The following is a 14,909-nucleotide window of genomic DNA, read 5'->3' as shown; positions in this document are numbered from 1 at the left end:
CTTCATCGGTTTGCCTTCCACCACACTTTAAATCATGTCATCCGACTAAACAAAAGTTAGCTTCATTTTATTCCTATGTTTTCCGTGCTCTTCAAGTTTGCTCCTCCAAACTAGCCCTTGATGAAGAACTAAATTATTTAAAAGCAATAGCTATTGACAGGGGCTTTTCACCCAACATTATTAATCAAGCAGTTAAAAAATTCTCATCTCAACACACTAAAAGCCACACTCTTATTTTAGGAGATTATAAAAATTCTGTTGTCATTCCCTTCTTTCCATCAGTTAGCTATAAAGTTGCACATATTTTGCAGAAATTTAACTTTCGGGTTGTTTACTCTCCCATCAGTAAAATTCCAACTTCTATACTCAAGGACCCCATTCCAGATATGAATTCCTGGGGTATTTATAGAATTCCTTGCCAGTGCGGTTTAATTTACATTGGCCAAACTAAGAGAGCCTTAAAATTTCGCGCCAAAGAACATGAGGCATATGTTAGAAAAAAGGAAACACAGAAGTCTTCTGTTGCTCAACATTGTTGGTCCGAAAATCACACTTTCAATTTTTCTGCTGCCAAAATTATTCAAAAAACATCTTCCATTGGAGAACTGGATTTTCTAGAGGCATTTCACATTCATAAAAATCTTTCTGTTCTAGTTAATGATCCTAATTCCAATCCAAATTTGCCTTCGGCTTTTAGAGAAATTATGTTTTAGTTCTGGTTTCGCCAACAGATGGCGCCACTTGCTTATTCTTGTCCAGGCTTTCTTATCTTATCTAAACATTATTTCCTATCTTGTTCATTTGCGGTTTTGCAGCTGAAGATGATGGTTCGGTAAAACCATCGAAACTAGTCCTGTGAAAATTTTGTAAATTAACGCTGATTTTTGTTGTTTGACTTCTGAATTAGTAAACTCTTAATTATTATATAAAAAGTAATTTTTATGAACAAAATAATTTTTCTTCTCACTTATTACAAGAGTGTTTTGCTGCACAAATTCCATAAATCCCTTTTTTACACATAGTGCAAATTAAATTGCATCGTTTAATTCCACTACCATTTTTTTTTTTTATTTCATACCTCACAGTGTCGCAAGTTTCGCTCAGGCAATTTTTTTTAAGAAGACATTTTACTTTTGTCTTTGCAACACATTGTAAAGACGAAATGTGAAATACAACATATGAAAATGATCATTCAGTCAAATGTTGAGTCACTATAATAGCCCCTCATGCCTAAGAAATAAATTTGTATCTTATTAAAAACCACAATTAAAATATATTAATAGAAACCACAATTGATATGAATACAACTGCTCTCTATAATTTAAAAATTACAATAATAAACAGCAGCACAGTTGTGCTTTTACACATTTTTGGCATAACACCAGAGAAGTGCAGCAGCTTTTTGGCATAAGACGATAGAAGCACAGTAGTGCTTCACTGCAGTGAAGCATTTAATAATGCTATTGAAAAACCTTATATCGAAATAAATTAAAGTTCTCGATTCTGTAGTTCAATAAAGATCTCGATTCCGTTACATTCTATAGTTACATGTATTACTATAGTTTCGTTACATTAGCTGCTGTTCCATGTAATATTTTTCACATTATTAAAGATTTTCTGCATGACAGATTTGCATTGCTCCCTCCCCCCTTGGCCAAGTTTTTACTTTCTGTTAAGTACATAACTCTGTTGTTAATTTCATATATTCCAATTTTCATTAATTTCAAATAAATAGTGACTAAGTTACTTATTTATACAGTACAAAGTCTGTAATCTGGACTCGTCGGGACTTCGGTGATTCCAGATTAGGGTTGTTTCCAGATAATAGATCAATTTAAATCTGGTAAGATGTCATCAAAAATTATACAATTAAAAATATGAAACCGTAATTTATGATCTAAAGGGTATCAAAATTTACAAAAAAAAAAAAAAAACCCTCAATATTTATTTTTTTACTTATTTAAACATTTTTTTCAATGTAAATTGTTAAGGTTGCTTTATTTATTGTGCTAATACTTTCTCTTTAATTCTATAAACAGACATAATTTTTTGTTCAGTTACAAAGTTCCACTGTTCAAGTCCTGTAATTGCTGTGTTAAGAATACCAACTAATTTGTCAATCGAAATTTTTTTTGTTTTCAATAACCTCTCCGTCACTTTCTTCAATATTGGAAGTGGTATTTTCTGGATTTAGAACCATACTACAGATTTCGCCGCCCGTTAATTGATTGATGATTGGGGCATTGTCGTCGCAATGAAAAACTTCTGTTATATCATCTTCATTTATTACCGCTTCTCCACATTTCTTTACAAAATCCAATAACTGGAAAATTTCACCTTTGGTATGCGATGTCTAAAAACCTACAGATTCACAGCTATCATCTTCATCGTCGTCACCGTGAAATATGATAGCTGGCCATAAATTTTTTAACGTATCTGGAGACACCATTTATCCAATTTTGCAACAATTCCACTTTTTGTTTAATGGACATCGAAACATGCTTTCGCTTTGTAGGTCCTTTGACAGCTCCAGAATTGGAAACTCTTTTTCACATAATCGAAAGTTCAAGCTTAATTTTTATAAAATTGCTCTAACAGTCTGCAAAAAATAATAAGCTGCATCCAATTAGAAGATTAAGGAACAGCGCAATCTGCAACATTAAGTGAAATGTCTTGGAATCAGTAAAGATAATTTTAGCCTAGCTTATAATTTCACTTGAAATAAAATTTGTGATTTGTGATAAAATTGGGTGTAATTTAAAACTTAATTAAGGATGAAATGGTCTAAAATTATATATATATATATATGTGTGTGTGTGTGTGTGTGTGTGTGTGTGTGTGTGTATGTATGTGTGTGTAAGATAAAAAATATGTAAAACAAAATTATAATTTAAACTAATTAATTGTAATTTAACTAATTTAAATGTTCTATGTCTCTATTCAAAAAATCGTAATAACTTCTCTGGATTGCATCATTTCTAGATCAATCCATCTTGCATGGCTTGCATAAATCTATGGTGTAACTAATTCGGAACCTAACCTCACAATTTTCAGAACTGAAACTTTTCTAAACTAAACCAAAACCTTCCTCTTGATGAGCTTCTGTATTGGATAAATGCGCCACTTTCAGCCTCAACTTCTGTGCTGCATGGATGCTTCATTATGCTTGCTTCTATCGCCATAGTATAAAAAATGTAAATGTTCTGGAAATAGTCACAATTAAAGTGCCAAGTTAATTGTGGCCACAAATGTGAATTTAAATAAGAAAGGAATTTAACCCAGCTCGACTTGTTCCTCATTAATATGGATAAAGTATCTACACTAAACAACATTGCTACGCTTCTACATCTTGGTGTTCTTACATCAGTGCTTCCTTGGAATTTGCTATTATTACATATACAGTCAAAAGTCGTTAATCCAGAATGATCTATAATCCGGAACTCAAAGCTACTTTATGCATGCGCATATGCATTTACACATTCCCATAATGCCTTTACGCATGCACGTTTAATGTATAACAGATGGTATAAGCTAAGCTAAAATTATCTAATTATATATTTCAGTTAATGTTGCTGATTGTGTTGTTCCTTAATCTTCGAATTGGATCCGGCTTATTATTTTTTGCAGACTGTTAGAGCAATTTTATAAAAGTAAGCTTGAACTTAATTTCCTATTCTGGAGCTGCCAAAGGATCTAGAAAGCGAAAGCATGTTTTGATGTCCATCAAACAAAAAGTGGATTCACTGCAAAAAATGGATAAAAGCATATCCTTTTTTTCTAACCATTCCGAAATCTGTTTATCAATTTCACGCTGCTCTGCGGGGGGGGGGGGACGTCGCTGCGCGCAGTGAACTGGAAGTTGATCTGTCAGCACTATCCTTATCTTCAGGGCAGATGTTTTTATTCTATTCGACTTATAATTCTTTACTAAATGTAGTATTTCATCTCGATGTACTCCGTCTTTGATATGATTTAAATCAAATTCCTCATCATTATAAATATCACGAATACACATCAAATAGTTTTCTGTTAGCAATTTTCTAATTTCGATTATGCGTAATGTATGCTTTACGCATGCGCGCGTTGAAAGAAATGTTTAATAAAGTAAACAACTAAATATTAAGCTTTTTTTTTTTGTAAATTTTGATACCCTTTAAATCATAATTGCTCTTTATTTCATAAATTATGGTTTCATATTTTTAATTTTATAATTTCTGCATGCCATCTTACCAGATTTATATTGATGATCTATAATCCGGAAAAACCGATAATCCGGAATCACCGAAGTCCCGACGAGTCCGGATTAAAGACTTTTGACTGTATATGCATTCAAACCTTGCTATGTTGAACCTTTTCATCCCATCCAATTTCTTACACATTTAATGTCATTCTATACCACTATATAACAAACCTCTAAAAGTATGCATGTTGATATAACGAAATATATGGATATCTTTGATAAAAACTTTTTTGTGTTTTTCATATTTATTCCAGACTTTTCTGCAAGTTTGAATGTACTAATTACTTACTCATCAAATCATCCACGTTCAAAATTTTAGTATCCACATTTTATCCATAATGGACAATAATTTGCTTTTCTTTTATCTTCACAACAAAGGTGAAATCAGTTTTAGAAGAACAAGGACACAATAAGCATATCTGTAACAGCATAAAATGTAAATAATTAGTTTGAAAGTAGCTACAAATTGCAGATTAATACTTTGCTTTTCTTTTATCTTCACGACAAAGGTGAAATCAGTTTTAGAAGAACAAGGACACAATAAGCATATCTGTAACAGCATAAAATGTAAATAATTAGTTTGAAAGTAGCTACAAATTGCAAATTATTGTGTTATCATTTTTGGCAACAGTTTTTATCTGTGGAATGCAATTTGTTAAAATAGAAAATGAGTTTTGGGCTACTGAGTTGGTGAATAACAATTATATTTGGTCTTGATATGGTAATCTTTTTATTTTTTTGTAGTTCAGTCAAACATCCTTGGAATAGTAAAATTTTGTCTGCATCTTATTATGTTGTGTCAACTGAGGATTCACAACAGGTGTACTTGGTGATGCGACAGCGTTCAACTTGTTAATTTAGCATGACTACGGAAAACATACCAGAAGAAACTGCATTAATAGATGCCAAAGTGAATAAAGTAAGCATTAAAATTCTACCATTGTGGCGTGAAAAACCTGACTTTTGGTTTCTACAAGTGGAAGCCCAATTTTAAATAAAGAAAATCACGACTGAGACTAGATTCAATTATTTGATATCTCTGCTTGAACCGAAGTATGTTGAAAATATATGAGACATTATTTGAGATACTAAGCGTAATAAATATTCTATGGCAAAAACAAGGATTTTAAATGTTTTCAAAGAAAGTCAAAATAAGCAAATTCAGCATCTGGTTACTGGATTAGACATCAGAGATTATAAAACAAGTCAATTTTTGCAGCAAATAAAAAGTCTAGCTACAGATGATTTTCCGGAAAAAGTGCTAAAATCTTTATTGTTGGACAAGATGGCCGATTTTATCAAGAATATTCTTCTCGTCAGTAAAGAAAATTTAGAGAAATTGGTCCCGATGGCTGACAAAATTCATGAGATGAAATCTGGAAAAGAAATTTACACTGTTTTGACAAATGCTAATGATGCTTTATTTGCAAGAATAGTTGCTTTAGAACAAAAACTGATTCTATGCAAATAAATGATCGTTCTAGGCCAAGATATAGGTATCATCACCAGAATACATCTTATAGTCATTCGAAAAAGAGATTTAATGCGAAAAGTAAATATTGTATTTTTTCATTTTAAATTTGGCAATTGTTATCGACCTGAGAAATGTTAATCACCATGTGCTTGGCAGGAGAAGTCAGAAAACTCCATAGCAAAGCAGGATTAGCAGTTACTACTGTTGCTGGTATCAACGTCAGCCGCACGTTTTGTTTATTTGTGAAGGACAAAAACACAGGACTGCAATTCGGGTGCTGATGTTAGTCTCATTCCTGTGAATAATCATAATACAAAAGTTGATTTTAAATTATACGCAGCAAATGGAACGGAAATTCCTACTTAAGGAATTAAAATTTTAACTTTAAATTTAGGACTTAGAAGAGAATTCCAATTTCCGTTTATATTAGCTAAAGTAGATAAAGCTGTTATAGGAGCTGATTTTCTAAATAAATTTAAACTTTTAGTTGACATTCATAATAAGCAATTAATTGATGGCATAACTAATCTATCTGTTCGAAGTAATGTAACAGCAGCGTTTCTTTATCATGCTGTTAGTACTCTAGATAAAAATTCTAAATATGCTAATTTGTTACAACAATATTCAGATTTAGCAAAACCAAATTTATCAGTATCAACATTTAAGCAGGGTGTTGAGCATTATATTGCAACTAGAGGACAACCTGTTTATTCCAGAGCTAGACAATTGAATTCCAAGCGATTACAAATAGCAAAACAGGAATTTCAATGTATTACAGCGTAAACACATCTGAGATAGATGAATAATCATACCAGAGATCTTTTAAATATTTATTTTAAAACTTAACAAAACTATGCTTAATTATGCTGACAGAGATGTTATAGGACTATAGCCTATAGCATCTCTGTCAGCATAATTCTCACATAAAAACCTGTTCTCATCCATTTACGTTATTGTCGCAAGGAAACCGTACAGGTGGATGCCCTTACGACTATCTTTGTTGAATTACTTTCCATTCATTTAGCGGACACTGGATGGTAGTTCTTAAGGAAACTACACAAGGGGGTGTCCTTTGTTAATTTACCTGAAGATTAGTTCTCTTGAAAATAGGAAGTCCTCTAATTTAAAACGGATGTTCCATCAAAAATGAGGATTGTCACAATATGTTAGAAAATGATATTATTCGTCCCTCGAAATCACACTGAGCCAGTCCCCTTCATATGTTTCCTTCCGACCATGCGGGGATTGTTGATGTTTGAATGCACCAACAATAAATTGTTATCCTATACCCCGATAGTAAAAGATTTCAACCACATTTTAAAAAGTATTCAAATATTTGAATTAAGGTTAAAGCTATTCTTAATATTAAATTGCCTGACACTGTTCATCAACTACGAACCTCTCTTGGAATGTTTAAATTTCTACCGTCATTTTTTGAAAAACCCCGCTAGTACTCAAGCTGTTTTACATGACTACCTAAAAGGCACAAAGAAAAGAGATACTTGGAAAATAACTTGGACAGATGAAGCCATTGAGAAATTTGAAAAATGTCAACAAGCTATACTCTCTCACCTTGACCCAGGTTATCTTTTTCGTTGTTCACAGGTGCTTCGGATTCAGCAGTAGGTTCAGTTTTGCAACATTTTTTATTAAATGGTAGTTGGAAACCAATCAGATTTTTTTCCCCAAGAAACTTAAGGCCCACCAGCGGCCGAGTGGTAAAGTTGCTGAACACTGGTAGTTCGGTCTGAGGCTCGAATACAGCGAACGGGCTGGTTGCATGGGCATTTTTGTGGTTTTCCTTGTGTGTAGCGTGCATACAAGCCAGTTTTCCTTAGAAAGTCCTCTGCGAAGGCATCCTTCCCCTTGGGCAGATAGGCCCTTGGGGCTTTGCCGTAATTAAATAACCTAACCTAACCCAAGAAACTTAATGTAACACAACAAAGTTACAGTACATATGATCATGAACTTCTTGCAATTTATCTTTCCATTAAATATTTATTAGAAGGACAAAAATTCAAAGTGTATACTGACCACGAACCCTAATCTATTCATTTTCCCCAAAACCAGATAGAGCATCTCTAAGTCAAATTAGGCAACTCCAATACATTTCAGAATTTACAACAGATATTAAGTATGTTACAGGAGAGAATAACATAGTAGCGGATACATTATCCAGAATCGAAGAAATTGCCTTAATTATGATGGAATTGCTAAAGAACAAGAGTGAAATAAAGAATTTAATATCTTGCAGAAATCTATAAATTTGACTTTTTAAACAGTTTTCCCTTCCATCTGGAAAAAAATTATGGTGTGATACATCAACCAAGCATGTTAGACCCTATATACCCGAGAGTTATCATATGAAAATATTTCATCAGTTTCACGGATTATCCCATCCTGGAATCAAATTAATCTCTTCAAAATTTATTTATTCAAATATAAAAAAAACATGCTCAGCATTAGGGCGAAATCTTGTATTCCATGTCAAAAATCTAAATTATCCCGGCATACAAAATTAACAATTGGCGAATATCAAAAGCTGTCAGAAAGATTTTGAGAAGTATACATTGAGCTTGTTGGTCCATTACCACTATCAAATGGTAACTCCTACTTTCTAACATGTATAGATAGATACACAAATTAGATGAAAGCTATTCTACTCGAAAACATCTTGGCAGATACTTTAGCAAAAACTTTCTATAGTAATTGGATAGCAAGATTTGAAATACACTTGCATCTAATAACTGATTTAGGAACTTGATTTTTATCTGAAATAGTTCAAACCCTGTCAAGAATCTGTGGCATTAAGCATTCACGCACTACAGCATATCACCCGCAGTGGAATGGCTCCATAGATCAGTAAAGGCTGCTTTTAGGGCCCATAATAAAATTTGGAGTGAAACATTATCAATGGTTAGTTTAGGCATACGAACAGCAATCCACAATGATATTAACTGTACTATAGCGTAAATGGTGTATGGAGAAAATATTAAACTTTCTGGAGAATTCTTTGAAGAGAAAATAAATCATACACCGTCTGGAACTTTTATACATAAATTTCAAAAGTATATGGAATTAATTCAAGCAAAAGAAATGCAACGAAAAGGTATCTCTAAATTATTTGTACATAAAGATTTAGAATCAGCTTCTCACGTTTTTCTTCACATTGACAGAGTTCGGAAGCAACTCGAACATCCATGTGAAGGTCCGTGCAGTACAAAGTCCGAGATCCGGATGTCCAATATCCGAAATGATCTAAAATTTGGATCTCAAAACTGGTGACAACTTTTTATTTAAATGCTTTATGCATGCACATTTAATTTTTTTCTCCCAACAATAAAACATGTGGACAGTTCCGATTCTTAATTTCCCTTCAGCACTAAATTAATACCTCGTTATTGTAGGAAAAATAATTTAGCAAAGAATTGTGTGATCAATAATTTGGCTCCATAGCTGCGTATCTGCTTAGCGTACATCTCAAACCGAAACATTCTAGACAGAAGCATCGTTGATTTTACACCTACTAACATTTTATATCCCTAACACCAACCTGGCGAATCATTATTTATTGTATTTTTCACCGCATCACTGTATGTTTATCAACACATGACAACTTGAGTAATTACTCATGCAGCGATCTAATCCTAATGGTCTCTGGTATAGTACACAATCACATTAGGATTTTAATGGGCTCGTTTTCATATGCCTTAGGCCAATTGCATATGTAAATAAATAAGGGTGCGAACGCACCCACCTGAAGACAAAGATACTGCGGCCGTGGAAAGTGAAGTCAAGGTTTCGTGAAAACATTTAAGTTGCATGAGTATATTAGTACAAAGAGTATGGTAACCTTTTATGTTGACATTATTACGCTTGGCAACAATTACAGATTTAAAAGTTAAATGCGCTAAAAAATATTGACGAAGAAACGTATAAAAACAAAAATTTCTTTACGTATGCTAAAAATAGATTTTGTTAATTGTACTCATAGGCTAAAAGATTACATTTAGTGCTATTTGAATTAAGAATAACCGATTTGTTTTTTACATAAACCCAGGACTGGTAAAGCCGCACCAGGCAGCAAAATTTAGGGAAGACAGGATTTTTGGAATTTCGAGAAGCACCGAGAAACAAAACTAAAGGATGTAATTATTTATAGAATTTAGGACTTAGGGAGGTGATTGGTAGCAGAATTTAGGACCCGCAGATACTGCATGAGGTGGTAAGATATATAGGACCGGCTAATAAGCCTTAAGTACATGTGGGAATTTATTTATTCAGGATTCAGATATGCCTTAAACATATGCAAGAGTTAGACATAAGTATAATAAATAATTAAACTAATATAATCAGGCTTAATTATCTCGGTGCACAATACAAGTAAGACAAAATGTAGAGGAACAACTCGTCTTTTCGTCGCCGATCTCATCATACATAAGCCAATAATGTATAGCGGACGCTATTAAGCTAGGCTAAAATTATACTTTACCAATTCCAAGAAGTTTCACCAATATAGAAAACTGTGCTGTTCCTTAACTTTTTGATTTGATCCAGCTTAATTATTTTTTTGCAGGCTGTTTTTATTACAGCAATTTGATGAAAATTAAAAGTTTCAACTTTTGATCATGTCGAAAAAAGTTTCTAATTCAAGACCTGCAACAGGATCTACAAAGCATGTTTCGATGTCCATTAAACAAAAAGTGGAATTGCTGCAAAAAATGGATAAATATATATCTGTGTCAAAATTATGCAAGGAGTATGACATTGGAAAGTCAACTGTATATGACATAAGAAAACAGAAAAAGGAACTTTTGGAATTTTTTGTGGATTTCAGCATTCTGCTCACAATGAATAACAGAAAAATTATTCGTTATGTGAATAATTGTAAAAGTGAAAATAATGACAAAGTGATAATTGACTGCGTCAGACAACATTGAAGCGAGGGTGTGCCATTGAGGGGTCACATGCTAATGGCCAAGCTAAAATATTTTACTAAGAAATTAACTTAAAACTGAGTGCACATATTCGACAGGTTGGTTAACTAAATTTAAAAATAGCCGTGATATAAGGCAATTAAAAATTTTAGGTAAAAAAGCTTCAGCTGATAATGAAGCTACTAAACTATTTGCAGATGAATTGATTGAACTCATTAATAGTGAAAAGTTATCTCCAGAACAAATTGACAACGTTGATGAAACTTGTCTTTTTTGGCGATATGTACCACAAAATACCTTGGCAACCTACCTCCATTGAAATTCAAACCAAAATAACTGTGGCTCAACCTAAAATCAAATCAGCTTGAACTGGTAGAATTACGATTCAAAAACTGATATTTTATTTATACATTAATTTTGTTATTATTTTGATGATGAGCACCATTACTTCTTCCAATCTTTCGAACGTAATGTTGTAATGTTCTTTACTGGAAGGGGAGTGAATGTAAGGGCATAAAATGTAAATAATTAGTTTGAAAATAACTATAAATATTTTAATAATTATAAATTTTTACTTTGCATACTATTGTCTTTTTGGTGAAACTTGTCTTTTTTGGTGATATGTACCACAAAATACCTTGGCAACCTACCTCCATTGAAATTCAAACCAAAATAACTGTGGCTCAGCCTAAAATCAAATCAGCTTGAACTGGTAGAATTACGATTCAAAAACTGATATTTTATTTATACATTAATTTTATTATTATTTTGATGATGAGCACCATTACTTCTTCCAATCTTTCGAACGTAATGTTGTAATGTTCTTTACTGGAAGGGGAGTGAATGTAAGGGCATAAAATGTAAATAATTAGTTTGAAAATAACTATAAATATTTTAATAATTATAAATGTTTACTTTGCATATTATTGTATTATCATTTTTGGCAACAGTTTTTATCTGTGAAATCCAATTTGTTAAAATAATAGTAAATGAGTTTTTGACTACTGAGTTGGTGAATAAAAATTATATTTGGTGTTAATATGGTAATCTTTTCTTTTTTTAGTTCAGTCAAACATCCTTGGAATAGGAAAATTTTATTTGCATCTTATTATGTTGTATCAGCTGAGGATTTATAACAGGTGTACTTATATATCTGAGGACACTATATTGTGTAGTGACCCTTGAATCAAAGAACATAAATGAGTCCTTTGAGTCTGTTCAAATTTTTGAATAAGATGTCAGACAGTATTCAAGGCTGATGATACAATATAAATATAGGAATTTTTCACTGTTCAGGCAAAGAGGAAGTAGTGAATCATATGACGTAAGGACTAAATATTGTTTTAGTATAAATGCTCTTCAAGTTATTTTCTTTGAATAAGGTTCTTGCAAGACATAAGATGTATACTTCATAAAAGTTTCTGAATCTTTGCTTTGTAACTTTGGATAAAATTTACCTTCAATCTGCAAAATTTTCCAGCAGAATATTGCAGATTATTTTTCTTCTTGGAAGTTAAAGATTGAAGGCAAATTTGTCAATATTACTCCTTTTTACTGTTTTTATTTTGCTTTGGATAAAATAATTATTTATAATTATAGGAATTATATTTGTGCTAAGTAGTTAAGTGTAAAGTTATTATAGTATGGATTGTTCACAATCAATTTCGCTGTTCTTTAATAACATAATATAAATGATTTAATTTTGTAATTAAATCTTAATATATTTTTAATTTGATTTGTTATTCACTTCTTATGATAGATTTAACAATTTTAACCATTTTTCCTCCTTTGTGATTCATCATTAAATTTTTACTTATATGGTCCATTTTTCTTATCAGAGCCTACATAGTGAACCCAACTTTCAGGCCCTTAAGTTCATAATAGTAGAGTTCAGATATATATATATATCATCATGTAATTATAAATTAATTAAAGAATAACTGTAAATTAGCTATTTTGCAGTTATTCTTTAATTAGTTGTTCTATAGTTGAAACAGATTCCTAATTATAACATCATTTTAATTGCAGGAAAAGGAACCAACAATCAGAAAAGAGTTACAGAGGTGTTCAGCTTTGTCATCAACTGCCCTGAAAGTTTATTTGAAAGCGGTTTGTGTAGGAAGCATCTGTTAACCAAAGTCGCAGAAGGCAAGAAGAAAAATGAATTTTAAGAAATCATATGTTGACGAATGCTTAACAAGGGGTCGTGTAGAGACCCCAGTCTCTTTGAAGGAACAGACACTTAACAGTTTGGCTATAAGACTATGTGATAACTGGACTTTTCGAAAATATCTGTTTGGTATCGAATGGAGTGTTCCATATGTAAATTATGCTCGGGTACAAAGATTGCAGTTGATGGATTGCATTTCAGAGGAATATAAAACACTGTGGAGGACACTTTCCCTGCCACATACACTGAAGGAAAGTTTAATTGGTAATGTTGAGAGGATAATAGTGCAACTATTCAAATGGATTGGCATGTGGAAGTTTGTATTTGATATTACCAGCAACTTAACTGCTGATTATTGGGAGCCATCGGATTTTACATATGGGCGGCTAAATGAACAGAAAATTGCTGAACTTTTAATAATAGAGAAGAGACTTTCCGATTATCAGAGCTTTAGATTAAGTTGTACTTATTGTTTAGAGGAATATATCCCTTACTTTTGGGATCTGTTATCACTGGAAGAGCAAGAATTTCTAGCTTCAAATGAAGAGAATGGCTTTCCATACTCAAAAATAATTGTAACTTGGTCTCGATATATGAACGGCGAGTTTCAGAATCAGGAGATTTTTTTAGAAAGGCTTTTTTTCTATGGGTTGTGCCTAGCACAACTGAACAATGTGCCAGCCGTCTTCAGTTGGAGTAAATTAAATAACAGGCAGCAGCAAGAATTAATTCAGAAAATGGTTGTTGACAAAGATTCTGATACCAGTGATGATGATTCAGATAGAAATATTAGTGATGATGACAATGAAGACTATGATGATATTAATGTTGGTGATGACAATCATGGTGCTTCAGGTGATGAGAATGAAAATGGTGGCCATAACGATGATAATGACGAAGATTATGGGTTATTTAGATGCTATCAGGGATGCATCAACGCAGGTCTATAGGTTTCGAAGCAGTAGTACAGACTTGTAAACGCGGAGTGAAGTGTTTTATTGATCTCCAAGTTACCTTAACACATGTCCTCCTGAAACCAGTTTAAGATGAACAGTCTTTTCGTATTGATTAATGACTTGTCTTACTCCGAAAGCTTTAATCATATCATTAAAAAAAAAAAAAAAAAAAAAATCTGGAATTTTATTTTCATCTATCCCAGTTTTCCTAATTGATCCAACCATATCTGTTTTAACAGATAAGCATCTTAAAATGTAAATAAAAGTTACTTACCATTAACAATGGAAATAATGAAAGAAACTGCATTTATTGAGGGGGAAACAGAATATTAATAGTGAACTTTATCAATATGCTTCGTTGTGTCTTTTAAATAGTTTCTTTAACTTATTGTGTATGAAAACCTGCTATAAGTAGCTCATTAAAATTCAGATTCCCTCCCATGACAAATTTCTTTAATGTGCTGTGATTTTTCTGAAAGATTTTAATGTGTGTCTTGTCTGAATGTCTTTAATGTGTAATGAGTAGTATACAAGTTCTTCATTTCCAGACTATTTGGTCTTGAAAATAAGCCAATACACTTATAAAAGCAAAATACTTCTCCTCTCCCAATAATGTAGAAAGATTGATGTCAAAAGATTTCTCAGTGGTTAACACACCAGTTTCTTTTGTGCAGTAACCAGTTACTGAATGCATTTTTACAAGAATTTGGTAAAATGTAGTAGTAATGAATTAATAATTTTGAAAACAATTGATGTAAATACATTGAGTTCCTTAAAATATACTTTATCCATGTCACTCACTTTTTGCCAAATTACTGGACGTAAAAGCATGGGCCTGCTGGGCTCTTGTGCAGGAAGCCCATGTTAATCATTTACATTTTATTTCTGTGAGGGGCTGTCATAGGTGTACCAGCATGCTTGAGATAATACTAGCATTGTATACTATCAGCTCATTCATATTTTTTGGTTCTAAGAGTGGTGTTGGCACCAGGATACCTGCGCCGAAGGCCTCCCTGTAGAACAATTTACCTTTCGTAATTGTTACAAGAGAGAACTAAAAAGAGATTGTACCTGACTGAATTTACAGAGATGTAATAATAATTAGATACTTGAACATGAGACAGCAGCCTAT

The 14,909-nt window shown here is 32.4% G+C and overlaps 1 protein-coding gene across 1 annotated transcript in view; it reads left to right on the top strand.

The window, feature by feature from the left end:
- Nucleotides 1-13,952, top strand: part of LOC146998361 (uncharacterized) — a 34,343-nt gene extending 20,391 nt beyond the window's left edge. The window contains exon 2 of the mRNA XM_085810467.1: nucleotides 12,680-13,952. Coding sequence (XP_085666593.1) covers nucleotides 12,812-13,771 — 960 coding nt within the window. The 5' untranslated portion in view covers nucleotides 12,680-12,811 and the 3' untranslated portion in view covers nucleotides 13,772-13,952. The remainder of the gene's footprint in view (nucleotides 1-12,679) is intronic.
- Nucleotides 13,953-14,909: the final 957 nt, after the last annotated feature.

Source organism: Stegodyphus dumicola, chromosome 2 (assembly GCF_044657685.1).
Source record: "Stegodyphus dumicola isolate Sdum_Otavi_A_Nest chromosome 2, ASM4465768v1".
Classification (NCBI taxonomy): domain Eukaryota; kingdom Metazoa; phylum Arthropoda; class Arachnida; order Araneae; family Eresidae; genus Stegodyphus; species Stegodyphus dumicola.
The sequence above is the reverse complement of the archived record's forward strand: the minus strand, read 5'-3'. Positions and strand labels throughout refer to the sequence as shown.